Source organism: Dipteris shenzhenensis, chromosome 17 (assembly GCF_047967505.1).
Source record: "Dipteris shenzhenensis isolate YYH24624 ecotype China chromosome 17, Dip_SZ_1.0, whole genome shotgun sequence".
NCBI classification, from domain to species: Eukaryota; Viridiplantae; Streptophyta; class Polypodiopsida; order Gleicheniales; family Dipteridaceae; genus Dipteris; species Dipteris shenzhenensis.
The window spans coordinates 26,272,663-26,287,589 of NC_141612.1; the positions used below are offsets into that span (position 1 = coordinate 26,272,663).

Consider the following 14,927-nt stretch of genomic DNA (forward strand, 5'->3'; position numbering starts at 1 on the left):
AGAGAAAAGAGAGAATGCCTTTCATTTTTTAGAATCCACTCGTACATTAATGTCATTAAAGATTTATGCTGCATACATTGATGAAAGATGAAAATATTTATTATCCTTCTATAACTTTTGAATTTTCTTCTATTAAATGCAGGCAGTGTTAATAAAGATGACTCCGGAAGCCATTGTTCACAGAAAACATTTTTCTCAACAAATCACAAAACTTGGGGTTTCAAATTTTCAAGGTTTTCTGTAAGAATTTGCCGACTTTTTAGCTAAGATATAGCTAAATTGCCTAAAATTTTGTTGAGTTTATAAAATTGAGAGAATATTTGTTAGGGTGAAAATGAAAATGTTACAGGTTCATTGTACATAGTTTGCAGGTTTTCTATCAACACTACCGGGAGCACGCAAGCTTTTACCAAGCAATGAGATTGGCATATGAAAGCAAGTTACAAGAGAAGTCATTAGTACCTACGTTAGAGTAACACATTCCATCCTAGCATACCCTCCACCTTCCTTTCTCAAGGTTGTGACTCATAAGCAAAGTTACAGGCTACGATTCAGGATTGTGCCTTATCACCAAGCCGACAAACAACCAGTCTAACGCCCCCAAAAAACTCACATATTAGAAGAGCAGCTATTGCTCCTACGATTGCAACAAGCTGAACAAAAGGATGATCCAAGAAGATCCCGCCAACATGACTATGTTTTCTACTGCTCGCGTTGTCGTCTCTAGCATAAAATGTGTTGTGAAGTTAATTTCTACGTTGCTACATCTGTCTACCTTGCAGTATATTAATGAGAGACGAAGCACAATGATAGACTGGATTGCATTTAGATTGATACGTAGAAAGAGTTGTCGCTAACAATCCCGGTGACTTTTCTCACGGGCTCATGCACTAGTCTGTTTTATCTGTTTTATAGAAGATGATTTCTCCATGATCTTCTACGTAGTGATCCTGTGAAAGACTCTTCAGCAGTTGCTTTACAAGATGAGTCGGGAAAATTTTTGATTTCTCTGGCTCTCGATAGTAATCACCCAGTATAGGTTTCACCGCTTTAGTCTGTAAACCAAAAGAAATTCTGGATTATTTAAAGTTCTGAAGCTATCTCGGAAATTTTATCCATTAAACCAGAAGTAACTACTCACCGCTTCGACTAAATGATAATGGGGAATTTGAGGGAACAAATGGTGCACTACGTGGGTGCCAACAGAGTGATTGATATTATTGAAGATGCCAAAGTCTCTGTCAATCGTCGAGAGCCCACCTCTCATGTGCGTCCACTCCTGTTGTAGATATAAAACTGAGTGATCTCTTCATAACCACAGATTTAAAGCTGAGTGATCTCTTCATAACCACATGATTAGACCGATATGAAATTCGGAAGCCCAAATATTGCTACTCACTCGTCCGCGGTACCATGGCACTTTGTTCTCGTGACCATGATGTTGCAGATATGTAACCGCGTCCAACCACACGACGCCGATCTGCAAGGAAGCTGTCCCACTTAGTTTGGCAGTTCAGGACTAATTAAACGTATATCCCCTAATATCCTCAGATTGAGGCTTGCCCAACAATACAGCGACTCACAATGTTTCAGAGGCAAGCTTCAGAGACTTACCAGGTACGGCATGAAGTACAATTTGAACATGAATAGTGGACCTGTAGCAACGCTCAAGCATGCCAAAAAAATCACCATGGCTATCCAACATGTCGTGGAAATTAGCACCTCTTTTTTGTCTCCTGGCTTAAACAAAGGGCTTTTTGGATGGAAATGCGACCCCGACTTTCCGGGACTTCTTGTCCACTGCAATGCCAAAGTAAGTGAGAGTCTCTCCAAAAAAATTTACAATATTTGGTTTACATTTGAGATTTTTCAGTTTTAGAAATGCATGTACTTACTAGGTAGATTGGGTAGGACAGCAAGGCTGCAGGGGTAAATCTGAAGATTTTCTCCATCATGTGCAAATTTTGGTACAAGGTTTCTGTCGGCTGCGGCAACAAAGAATTGTCAGTATGGTGTGCTCCCGTGCGCTTACAACAGTCCGTCATTCAGTTCGGTCTTTGACGCCAGGCCCTGGCTCATTTCATATTGAGATCACAAATTTGGAAACCTCCAACATCAAGGCAACGGAACCTGCAGGTAATGGAAAAGCTCACCGGGTGCCACGATTCGTCATTATCAGCATGCCCATGATTGCGGTGATGGAGGCTGTGGCTGATACGCCTGCACCCAGAATTTAGCGCTAAGAAGTGTAGCTCCGCAGGCATTAACGTAAAAAGATAATCGTAATTGGACATTTTATCCTTGTTAGCTTGTACCTAAGTAAAGTCTAAGTGATGTCACTCACCAGCCATGATAAGGCACGAGGATGATGGAGTGAACGAGATGGCCGACAAGGTTGTTCAACCTCTTGCTCCTGGAAAAAGCTCCATGTCCACTGTAGGAGGCAATGTATCGACGTCTATCAGAGAAACTCCCAACTTTGGCCAAGTGACAGGTCAAGCAAGAAATCAAACTATGCTATACCCACCAGTCATGACCCAGGACGAAGAGAGACCAAAACATGTTTCCTTGCGCAAACCAGTAAAGAGGCCACGTAAACCAGGTATTGAGATAAGCCGCAGTGACGGTCAATCCGAGAACGATTGCCAAGTCCCTGAAAAGGTACTGCAGGGACGTGCTAGTGCTCTTCACCCAGCAATGCTTTGGGATGGCAGCTCGCAAGTCTGCCATGCTAAAGGGTGGAGGAGCCGAAAAATCGAACTCTGCTGCATTGGAGGCAGCTTCGTGTTGATCATAAGGCGGGAACTCAAACGCTGCTGAATCTGCGGCAGCTTGATCTTCATCATCCTGAGCGAAATTAACCTCTGCTGCAGGGGACCCATCCTGAATAGACTGATCCTCGTCCTGATGGTCATGGGGGATATTAAACTGTGCTGCGTTAGAGGCAGCTTGATATTGCTCATCGCTCCGATTATCGCAATGATCATCCTGCAAAAATACAAACTCCTCTGTATTAGAGGGAGCTCGATGTTGATGATCATCCTGCAAGGGACTATTTAGTTAAGGGTGGAGAGAACAGAAATATGCAGCGAGGTGGGTGGGACTACGAACCAAAACGGAGCTGGCCATTGCGGCGGAGCAACGTATCGCACTATGGAATGTTTATAAAGTTTGTGAGGCCAACACATATATAAGCAAGTCGCGAAGGAATTAGGGTCGGCCCATTCTACCAGTGCACACAAAGGGGAGACCGACTTCTAGGGGTTGGAGGAACCCGTCCATTTTTGGGTACCAGAACCAGCATGTACCAAGTTGTCAAGGGCTGCAGTCTGGTGGAAAGAGAATTTCCACCGTCTAATCGCTGCCTTTTATTGCAGACAGAGTGGCGCACCTGCGGCTCATTTTTTCTGCGACTCATTTTCATCTTTGGGGAAAGCCAACCTTGGGCTTTTTCCTATACGTCGAGGGCCCATGGGAGGCCATCACTACAAGGCATAGGCCTTTTTTCGACGAAAATACCGATGTTTTTTACACTTTTTTTTAAAAAACAGGCGCAAAGGTCGTTATTAACGTCGTTATATTAAACATAAAAAAAGAACGGTTGCTATATAAGCGTCGCTATATATAGCGACGCTAATAAACGTCGCTATATAGCGATACTGGTAAACGTCGCTATATAGCGACGACTATCAGAACTTAAAAAAAAGCATTAGTGGAGCTAAACAAGGCCATAGCAAGCCCTATTTTACCCCACTAATGTTTTTTTTTTTTGTAATTACAAAAAAAAAAATTTTATTATAAAATTTTTCTTGCAAAAAGGGTGATACCAAATCCCTCAAATGAAATGATCGAGCAACAAAAGCATATACATGTCGAAGATATACAACATTGTTTGTTACAAAATTACCCTTTCGGAAAGGGTGATACAAAATTGCTCAAACGAGCCGATATACAAAATGATATACATGGCGAAGTATATGCAAACTACTACTACTACTACTACTCATTCGAATCGTCGTCATCCTCCTCGTCCTCGTCTTGCTGGCCATCCTTGGTCCTTGTGAGCTGCGCCTGCTCTCCTTGACCCTTGTGAGCTGCGCGTGATCCTTGGCCCTCGTGATCACTCGCCTCTGCTGATGGGATGCTCGAGCTTTGACTCTAAGAGTGAAACCATATTAATTGAAAATTAGATTGGAACTTAAAGAATAAAACAATTTAAAAAGTGAGATTACAAGTAGGAGTAGACTTATACCATGCGAGCAACCACCTCGTCGCTATGGCTTTACTCCTATGCGAAACGCGCATCGCATCTCTACATCTGTAGAAAGACGACCCATCGCAGCTTGATGTGGACCCAATTTACGAGAGTTAGATAAAGTGCATGTAATATGTAGTAAAACAAATAGAACAATACATTAAATGAGAAGAATAGACTTACCATGATTGCCTCAAATGCCAACCGTCTGTCTGCACCAAAGTGCGAAGTACCTACGGCATCCAGCCGTCTCCTCGCAGCCCTCCTCTGACCCTCAAACATTTCAGGATGGTTCCTATTCTACTTCTTAAAGAACTTCCAATCAGCTTTGTTTGCCCAGCTGGGTTTAGCCATCCCCTTTGCGATGGAAGTATGCAAGGTTGATCTACGATGCTTGAAGACTGGTCAAACCCATGCACTCTCGCATGTAATTCTCATTGAACTCCCAATTTAGCAGGTTCGAGTATTTTTCTTTTAATTCATCGATGACCGCCTGCTTCTTTTGGTCATCTTGATATCGCTAATTCGTAGCAATGCCGCTCTTAAAGTGGTGGCTCATCAACCGCCTCATGGTGGCCATCACTGCTTTGCCCTTTCTATCTTCTATTATCTCTTCGGTAGCCGTGATTTGATAGAAGAGGTCCTCGACTGGGTAAGGAGGAAGCATGGTAGTGGCAGAATCAGAGCGAGTGGAAGATGTGCGAGCGCTTCTGGAGCGAGGAGTAACAGTGAGAGTAGGAGAGGGCAAGGGACCTGACTAGTATTGTGTCTTGGGACCAAGTGGAGACCTGTAGGGATGCAAATACATATGCTTATGAAAAGACATTGAGAGACAGGAAAAAGAGGAGGAAAGAGAGAGGAAAGGAGATTAAAAGAGGGGATGAAAGAGGGAAAAAAGAAGAGGGAAAAAGAGCATAAACATAAGAGAAGGAAGAGCGGGACAAGCCATTGAAAGAGTGAAAAAGAAGAGAATGAAAGAAGCAAGAGGGAAAAAAGAGATTGAAAGAGGAGATAAAGAAGAGGGAAAAGGAAGAGAAGGAAGAGAGGAAGAGAGGGAAAGAAGAGGGAATAGGGGAAGAGAGGGAAAAAAGAGAGGGAAAGAAGAGGAAATAGGGAAAGAGAGGGTTCCTATGCCCATCACTACAACTAGCGCCTTAAAGCAGCTAGCACCTTTAAGGCGCTAGTTGCAGGCCAATGCAAATAAAAAAAATAACAAAAGAAAAAAAGAGGAAGCACTTTCTTACTTGAAATAGTCCCGTTCAGTGTTTTGTGGACTAGCCCTACAAAAGAGAGGAAACATATCATTTTTCAAATAACTAGTTAGAGGAAGAAGGAGTTTAAAGAAGCAACTTCTCAAAGGGATTGGATTGAGGAGACAAGCATAAGCCTACAAATAAGGAGAAAGAGGAGGAAGAGAAATACCAAAAAGACTAGAAGAGGTGAGTCTTCTTTCTTTCACAAAATCTCGTTTTTTGTCTTTAACCCTTGAAAATCAAGCATGAGAACTAGCACATAGCCTTAGTAATACAAGGAAAAACATGCTTCAATACTCACGAAACACAATCTCACAAAAAACAGACCTACATTGCTTAAAGAGACTCACATTCTTGAAAAACTTCTTTTCACACAAGCAAAGAGGGAGAAGGGTGGAGAGGGAGCACAAGTGTTAGGAGAGGGGTTGAGTAGTGGTGAGGAGTGGAGAATAGAGAGGAGGAAAGCGAGATCATCGAATATAAGGTGGGAGGAGAGATTGCTTTTCTCACAATAGAGATGCTAAAGAAAGCACCGCACCGTGGTGGGGAGGAGCCCAAACCAGTACCCACTGTTGGTGTTGCACGTGTTGATGGATTATCAGTAAGTCAAAGCTATTTGGGTTTGTGGTCAATATTGGATACCATTATGATACAAAACCTTGAGACAAGATGTTATATTTACACGAAATCTTAAAACAGGATGAGGAGGCTGACGAGGGTACGCATATACCTTCACACTTTGAGCAAGACTATAGTCTCCTAGATGATGACGAGGGTATGGTCGACATGATGGATTTTATTTTTAGGGGCACTACATCCCATGTACATGTGATGTCAGAGTTTGAGGTCAAAATGCGAGAGTTGCAATCAACACAGTTGTACCAGGGTGCTAGCTGGATGTCTAAACTATGTGCTTGTCTCTCAATCTTGAATCTGCAAGCAAAGTATGGGTGGTCGGATACAAGTGTCTCAGCATTAATGAGGTTAGCTCCTGCATTAATTTGACTCATTATTTGGATATTGTTTGTTTTGAGAATCATGTATGTTTGAGAATCATCATTATTCGAAGCCTTTGTATTCCCACTTTTTCTCTTTTCACTTTCTTTCTTTTTCTCTCTTATTTCTTCTCTTTTTCTCTCTTATTTCCTCTCTTGTCTCCTTTTTCTCCTCTCTTTTTCTCTCTTATCTCCTCTCTTCTCTCTTTTTTCTCCTCTCTTTTCCTCTCTTATCTCCTCTGTTTTCTTGTCTTATCTCCTCTCTTTTGTTCTTTTTCTCATCTCTTTTCCTCTCTCTTTCCTCCTCTCTTTCCTCCCACGTGAAGCTTCAATAGCCTACTATTGAGCAAACAAATACAGACTTTTGTCACTCTAATTCAAAGAATGCAATAGTCTGTAAATGTTTACTTAATGTTTGGTTGTAAGATTCTAAGCTTGCTCAATATCTTTCAGGGATTCCAAGCTATAGGATTAGTGTACGAAATCATCATTATTTGAAGCCTATGTATGTTTGAATTGTGATAGGTTGCTCAAGATGATGCTTGCACCAAATACCATGCCTGCATCAAGAGATGAAGCAAAGAAGATGCTAAGAATGGTGGGTATGGATTATGATACCATCCATGCTTGCCATAATGACTGTATTCTCTTTCATCGTGAGCATGGACATTTGGCTAGTTGTTCGAAATGTGGGGAACAGTGATATAGAGATGACTTGCAGGGTGAGCAAATACCAGTAAAGGTCTTGAGACACTTTCCCATCATTGCAAGAATACAGCACATGTTCCGATGCAAATCCATAGCGGAGCTGATGACATGGCATGCATCTCATCGGTCCACTGATGACACATTGAGGATTCCATAGATTGTGCAACTTGGAAGCACGTAGACAATCAGTGGCCGAACTTTGCGAGGGAGCCACGCAACTTACATTTTAGGCTCGCCATGGATGACGTGAATCCTTTTGGATTACGCTTGACATCTTGGTTGACATGGCCCATAGTCATGGTGAAATACAATATCCCACCATGGCTAACAATAAAAAAGGGACACCTCATGATTGCACTACTTGTGCTAGGGAAATACAAGGCAAAAAATATGGATGTGTACATGGCACCTTTGATAGAGGAGTTACAGATATTATGGAGAGGAGTGCGGGTCTTTGATATTTCTAGAGCTCCTAGACATACCAATGATATTTTCGTCAGGGGTATCTTGACGTGGACCGTGCATGACTACCCAAGATATGGAGAGTGCACAGGTACGTGGTTGTGTCTCTACATGTATAATATAGGATCATTATGCCTTTATGACCTTCTTTTGTAGGCATGTCTTATACTAACACATTCATGCACATGTGTAGGACTTGTTACAAGTGGGTACCATGCTTTTCCTGTTTGTGGATACTCCAAACATATGAGGAAAAATGTTTATGAAGGTCATGCTCGATACCTTCCGCTGGACCATCTCGCACGTGGAGGCCAACTTGATCCACCACCATCATATTTGAAGGCAAGTGATTGGATTCAGGCTTGGAGGGTGAATGGAGAAGAGCCTCCTCCTGGTATGAAGAGGCTATCGATCTTTCACAAGCTTCCTTATTGGGATGAGTTACAAATCAATCATCTCTTGGATCCCATGCATATCTTCAAGAATGTGGGGGCTACTATTTGGGCACACTTGGTTGGTTCCAAAGACTCGAGAGGAGTGCGAGAAGACTTGCGTGCTATGAATAGGATGTCTCGTTTGTGGTCCCAAGTGCATGCTTCAGGAAAAGTTATCATCCCGAAAGCAACGTGGATCCTCTCTATGAGGGAGGAGGCAGCATTCAAGGTGGACATTGCCGCTTTTCAAACACCCACAGGGTACATGTATTGCTTGAAAGGAGCATTTTCAAACGACAGTAAGCTTAGTGGGCTCAATTCCCATGATTGGCACAAGGTCTTACATGTATTCTAAGCTGTAGGATTAGTGTACCGATAATCATGATGCATTAGCGTAATTATGATTATGTTATATTGTTGACATGACTTCTTTGTTGCTTTGATAGCTGTTTCTCCCAATTACAATAAAAGGTTGCTTACAAGAATATGTTAGAAATGTTGTATTCAAGATCAGTGGTATTGTGAGGTATGCTTACTATCAAATCGCATTGATTGCATTTTCTTCAATTTAAGCTGAATAATCTGTAGACTGATTATGAAAATATCTTACATGGGCATGTGAAATAGGTGGATATCTCAAAAAGAGGTCTCCATATCGAGCATCGAGAAGGCTAGGGCTGAATCCATTAAAGCTGTATGCTTGCTTGAGAAGCACTTTCCCTCGAGCATATGACGACTCAAGTACACTTGCTTGTGCACATAGTTGATGAGGTGGCTATTATAGGTACCGTTCATAGTCAGTGGATGTTTTTTCTCGAGCGGTTTATGAAAACTTTGAAGGGATTTGTAAAACAAAGAGCAAGACCAGAAGCTGCAAGCATGGCAAAGGGATGGCTTGTGTAAGAGTCATTAGTATATATCACGGAGTTTCTTGCATCCACGGATCCCGATATGCTGCAAGCTTGGCATAACAAGGATGATGATCGCATCATTGGCGAGGTTCCCCAAGTGCACACTAATGATTTAATTAATTGAAGATTTCATTTTTAGAGATCAATTGATACATGTACTTAAGCATAATGTCATATATCTAATTGACGACATTTGGCACCCATCTTTAATATTGATGGTTTTTCATCCGGATCGTTCTGATCCAAGATGGTGGTACGTGATCTAAGTTGCACCACGAAGTAAGAAAATTTTTGAAGATAGAGGTGTGGATATGGAGATGCCACTACCAATGCCGGATCTAATTGATCCAGATGAATCTAGCGAAGAAGATGAAGATCATAATATGAGCCAAGAGGAAGATGGAGATCACGATATTGAGAAAGAAGACAATGATCATCAAGAATCACCACACTTTATTGAAGAAGATGATCAAGTACTCTTAGGTGAACATACGATGCTAGAGTATGATGATGATATAGGAGATCAACTCAGTATAGAGTTAGAGATAGACTTGCTTGGCACGTTAGACTTGGCTGAAGATGAAACTGTTGATGTAAATGCTCTTCATTGATTTTTTTCATGTCAAACTTGGACATGAATATATGAGCTTCAAATGCTTGATGTATATGCTCTCATACTTTTATTCTCTCAAAAGGTCAAACATGAATGAAAGATTTTAAAAAAATGCCATTGGAGAGAACTAACTTTTAAGGTTGATATGAGAAAAAAAACTCTCTGTAAAACGTCGCTATAAAAAAGTATCTCAGTGTCGCTATATAACGACATTTACAATTCTGATAAAAGTTGCTATATAGTGACTTTAGCAATGGTCGCTATATAGTGATGCTTGATGAGGCGCGCTTCCAATACCGATGATTAGCGCCCTGCGCACCCTAAACATTGGTACTGGTACTTAAACATTGCAATAGGATCCATGTGTAGTAGTGCATGAAAATGACAGGAGTACTTACCTCTGCAATCTTCTCAAGTGATGTAGACAGGAGACGTAACTCCAGCAGCCAACGCAATAATTGCAGAACCTTGACGGTGATGTTGATGCTGGAGAGTAGGGATGAAGTCTTCCTCGAAGGAAGAGTCGATGATTAGACGGTTGGAATCTATTTTCAGTTGACTGCGGACCTTGACGATGAAATCCATGCAGTTGGGCATCAACTTCAGAGTGGAATCACGAATCTTGATAGAGGATTACCTAGTACAGGTCACCATATCACAAAAAACTACGGAATGCACAATGGAAATCCTAACAGATTGTCAAGCCTCCCGCTAGCGCTCGATAATTTTAAAAAGGCCATGGTTGTCTTTTCTAGAAACAAGTAGCAAGACCCATCTATGACGTGTTAGATACCTGCTCCATTGGGTCTCTAGTGGGACTTTAAAATGCCTTTAATTTCAAGAAATGAAAATTGGATCAAGAAATGGCAATCGTCACTGATTTGTAGCCATTGATGACTTTGACAGTGGGAGTTGCCATGTGAACTGGATGTGCCTGTGGAGAGTGAAGCATGGCTCTTTTCATTTGTTGTTAATGCCTTTTATGGTGATGCAGGTGTTTTGGTTCATTAGAAGTTATGTGGATTGTCTTTTGGTTTGTCGGTAATTATGAGAATGGCTAGTGTAATCGATTTAGCCGATACTAAATAAATGTGATGTATTAAAGAAGTCGATCATTTGTGATAGGTGTATTGTGATCATGCAAGTTTAATAATCATATACAATTCAGATTCATGCTCTTGCACAACGAAGTTTTGGCTTGTTTGATAGACCCCTTCATATATTCCTCATAAATGCCCGCTTAAACATAGAGTTTAGATCTTCACTACAAGGCATAGGCCATTTTCCGACGGAAATACCGACGCTTTTTACATTAAAAATTTTTTTTTTCACGGGCGCAAAGGTCGCTATAAAAGTCGTTAAAATCGTCGAAAAAGGAGCGTCGCTATAAACCGTCGCTATATAGCGACGCTGTTAATCGTCGCTATATAGCGACGATGTAAACGTTGCTATATAGCGACGATAAAAACGTCGCTATATAGCGACTCTGTTAATCGTCGCTATATAGCGACACTGGTAAACGTCGCTATATAGCGACGATTAACAGAAGGTAAAAAAAATGGTTAGTGGGGCTAAACAGGGCCAAAAGGAAGCCCTGTTTAGCCCCACTAACCATTTTTTTTTTTTTGTAATTACAAAAGAAAGTTTTTTATAACAAAATTTCCCTTGCTTGCAGGGTGATACAAAATTGTTCTTGTGAACGATGAGGAAGAAATGCATATACATATACAACTGTGTTTGAAACAAAATTACCCAGTGAAAGGGTGATACAAAATGGCTCTAACGAGCGGATATGAAAAATGCTACTACCACTACTAATCCGAATCCGAATCGTCTTGTTGGGCTGTTCCCTGGTCCTCGGCACCTGCATCTTCTCCCTCGTCCCCGACACCTGCGTCTTCTCCTTCGTCATCGGCACCTGCGTCCGATCCTTGCCCCTGTTGATCGCTCGTCTCTGATGATGGGACGCTTGAGCTTTGACCCTGAGACTGAACCATATAAATCGAAAATTAGATTGGAACTTAAATTAAAAAGTGAGATTACAAGCAGGAGTAAACTTATACCGTGCGAGCAGCCACCTCAGCCCAATCGACTGTCGCTCCCATTGCCTCTTGCTCAATGAACCACGGCTTGGTTCCTATCCGAAATGCACGCCGCGTCTCTGCATCCGTAGGAAGACGACTCATCGCAGCTTGCTGTGGATCCAATTTACGAGAGTTAGAGTTAGCTAAAGTGCATGTAATATGTAAGTAAAACAAATAGAACAATACATTAAATGGAAAGAAGTAAACTTACCACGGTTGCCTCGAACGCATACCGTCCACCTGCACCAAAGTGCGAAGTACCTACGACATCCAGCCGTCTCTTCGCAGCCCTCCTCTGACCCTCGAACATTTCAGGATGGTCCCTATTCTGCTTCTTCAAGAACTTCCAATCAGCTTTGTCTGCCCAGCTGGGTTTAGACAACCCCTTTGTAATGGAAGTACGCATGGTTGATCTGCGATGCTTTAGGACCAAACCCATGCGCTCGAGCATATAACTGTTATTAAACTCCACATTTGGCGGATTAGGAAATCTGAGTTTTAACTCATCGATCACCGCCTGCTTCTTTTGGGCATCTTGATACCGCCAATCCATATTTATGCCGCTCTTGAAGTGATGACTCATCAACCGCCTCATGGCGGCCATCACTGCTTTGCCCTTTTTGTCTTCTATTATCTCTCCGGCAGATGTGATTTGATAGGAGAGATCCCCTGATGAGTAAGGGGGACTGACGGTAGCAGAGTCTGAAGGAGTGGAAGCTGCGCGACCGCTTCCGGATCGAGGAGTAGCTGTGGGAGTAGGAGAGGGAAAGGGACCTGACTGATACTGTGTCTCTGGACCAAGTGGAGACCTAAAGGAGCGTGAGTGTGCTGACTCGTCTACATCTCCTGAGTCAGCACAACATGAGCCGCCCATCCTACTCTTCCTTCCCTTGCGGGAGGCATGCGCAGGTGATGATCCCGCGGTCGAAGGGGCGCGAGGGGATGGCTGGGCTGTACGTCCACCCGTCGGTGTAGGGGAAGGAATTGCGGAGGTCCTCTGAGAGAGCAGAGAGAAGAATCTCGCTGCCTCTTCATCGCTCATCTGCGCTACAAACTCGTCGGGAGTCCCAACAAAGCCATGCGCGGCTAGCAAAGGAGTCCCCTGAGGGGTAGTCGCAGTGCTACGTGGAAGAGGGGTCGGACCAGGGGTAGTCACAGTGCTAGGACCGAGAGGAGTCGGACCAGGGGTAGTCCTCGGGGTAGTCGCCTGAGAGGAATCAAAGTCCTCTGGAGCATATAGATCGTGAGCTCTCCTCCTGCGAGGCTGTCCGTACTCGTCTGATGAGCGACGTGATCCCATCTCTAACATAGACACAAACACGAAAACAGAAAACAAATAAACAAACATGAGCATTCTCATAGGCATAGGCATAGGCAAGAAGAAAGAAGAGGGAAAGGAAAGAAGAGGGAAAGGAAAGAGGGAAAGGAAAGAGGGAAAGAAGAGGGAAAGATAAGAGGGAAAGAAGATGTAAAGGAAAGAAAAGAATGAGAACGAGGAAATAGAGAATGAGAGAAAGGGAAAGAGATGAGGGAAAATAGAGAATGAGAGAAGGGGGAAATGAGAGAAGGGGGAAATAGAGTGGGAAATAGAGAATGAGCTTATGCAGAAATAGAGAATGAGCTTATGCTTCTCTCATTCTCTATTTCCGCATAAGCTCACGCATGTGCATGAGCTTATGCGGAAACTTAAGCATAAGCTCATGCACATGCATGAGCATAAGCATGAGAAGGATGAGTTTCCGCATGCTTATGCTCATGCAGAATAAGAGAAGGAGCTTATGCGGAATAAGAGAAGGAGCTTATGTGGAAAAAGAGAATGAGAGAAGCATATGCTTCTCTCATTCTCTATTTCCGCATAAGCTCTTGCGGAAACTTACGCATAAGCTCATGGACATGAATGAGCATAAGCATGAAGAATGAGCATAAGCATGAGCTTATGCTTATGCTTATGCATAAGCATAAGCATAAGCATAAGCTCATGCTTATGCTCATGCGGAAAAAGAGAGGGAGCTTATGCGGATAAGAGAAGGAGAGAAGGAGCTTATGCTTATGCTTGCGGAAACTTGCAGATAAGAGAAGGAGAGAAGGAGCTTATGCTTATGCTTATGCTTATGCGGAATGAGAGAAGGAGCTTATGCGGAGAGAAGGAGCTCATGCTTATGCTTATGCGGAATGAGAGAAGGAGCTTATGCGGAAAAAGAGAATGAGAGAAGCATATGCTTCTCTCATTCTCTATTTCCGCATAAGCTCTTGCGGAAACTTACGCATAAGCTCATGCTCATGAATGAGCATAAGCATGAGCTTATGCTTATGCTTATGCATAAGCATAAGCATAAGCTCATGCTTATGCTCATGCGGAAATAGAGGAGGAGCTTATGCGGAAAAAGAGAAGGAGCACTTGCGGAAACTTGCGGATAAGCTCTTGCGGAAACTTACGCATAAGCTCTTGCGGATGAATGAGCATAAGCATGAGCTTATGCTTATGCTTATGCATAAGCATAAGCATAAGCATAAGCATAAGCTCATGCTTATGCTCATGCGGAAATAGAGAAGGAGCTTATGCGGAATGAGAGAAGGAGCTTATGCGGAATAAGAGAATGAGAGAAGGAGGAAACTTGCGGAAACTTGCATGCGGAATAAGAGAAGGAGCTTATGCGGAAAAAGAGAATGAGAGAAGCATATGCTTCTCTCATTCTCTATTTCCGCATAAGCTCTTGCGGAAACTTACGCATAAGCTCATGGACATGAATGAGCATAAGCATGAAGAATGAGCATAAGCATGAGCTTATGCTTATGCTTATGCATAAGCATAAGCATAAGCATAAGCTCATGCTTATGCTCATGCGGAAAAAGAGAGGGAGCTTATGCGGAAAAAGAGAAGGAGCACTTGCGGAAACTTGCGGATAAGAGAAGGAGAGAAGGAGCTTATGCTTAGGCTTATGCTTATGCGGAATGAGAGAAGGAGCTTATGCGGAGAGAAGGAGAGAAGGAGCTCATGCTTATGCTTATGCGGAATGAGAGAAGGAGCTTATGCGAAAAAAGAGAATGAGAGAAGCATATGCTTCTCTCATTCTCTATTTCCGCATAAGCTCTTGCGGAAACTTACGCATAAGCTCATGCTCATGAATGAGCATAAGCATGAGCTTATGCTTATGCTTATGCATAAGCATAAGCATAAGCTCATGCTTATGCTCATGCGGAAATAGAGGAGG

The 14,927-nt window shown here is 42.6% G+C and overlaps 1 protein-coding gene across 1 annotated transcript; it reads right to left on the bottom strand.

The window, feature by feature from the left end:
* Window positions 1-890: 890 nt before the first annotated feature.
* On the bottom strand, window positions 891-10,216 carry LOC147891904 (omega-3 fatty acid desaturase, endoplasmic reticulum-like). The gene is made up of 10 exons (XM_087388535.1): window positions 10,058-10,216; window positions 4,983-5,043; window positions 2,528-2,765; window positions 2,345-2,434; window positions 2,154-2,220; window positions 1,896-1,985; window positions 1,615-1,800; window positions 1,400-1,480; window positions 1,142-1,279; window positions 891-1,055 (listed from the first exon to the last, which is right to left on the bottom strand). The coding sequence occupies exons 1-10, from the start codon at window positions 10,214-10,216 to the stop codon at window positions 891-893; spliced, it is 1,275 nt and encodes a 424-aa protein (XP_087244661.1).
* Window positions 10,217-14,927: the final 4,711 nt, after the last annotated feature.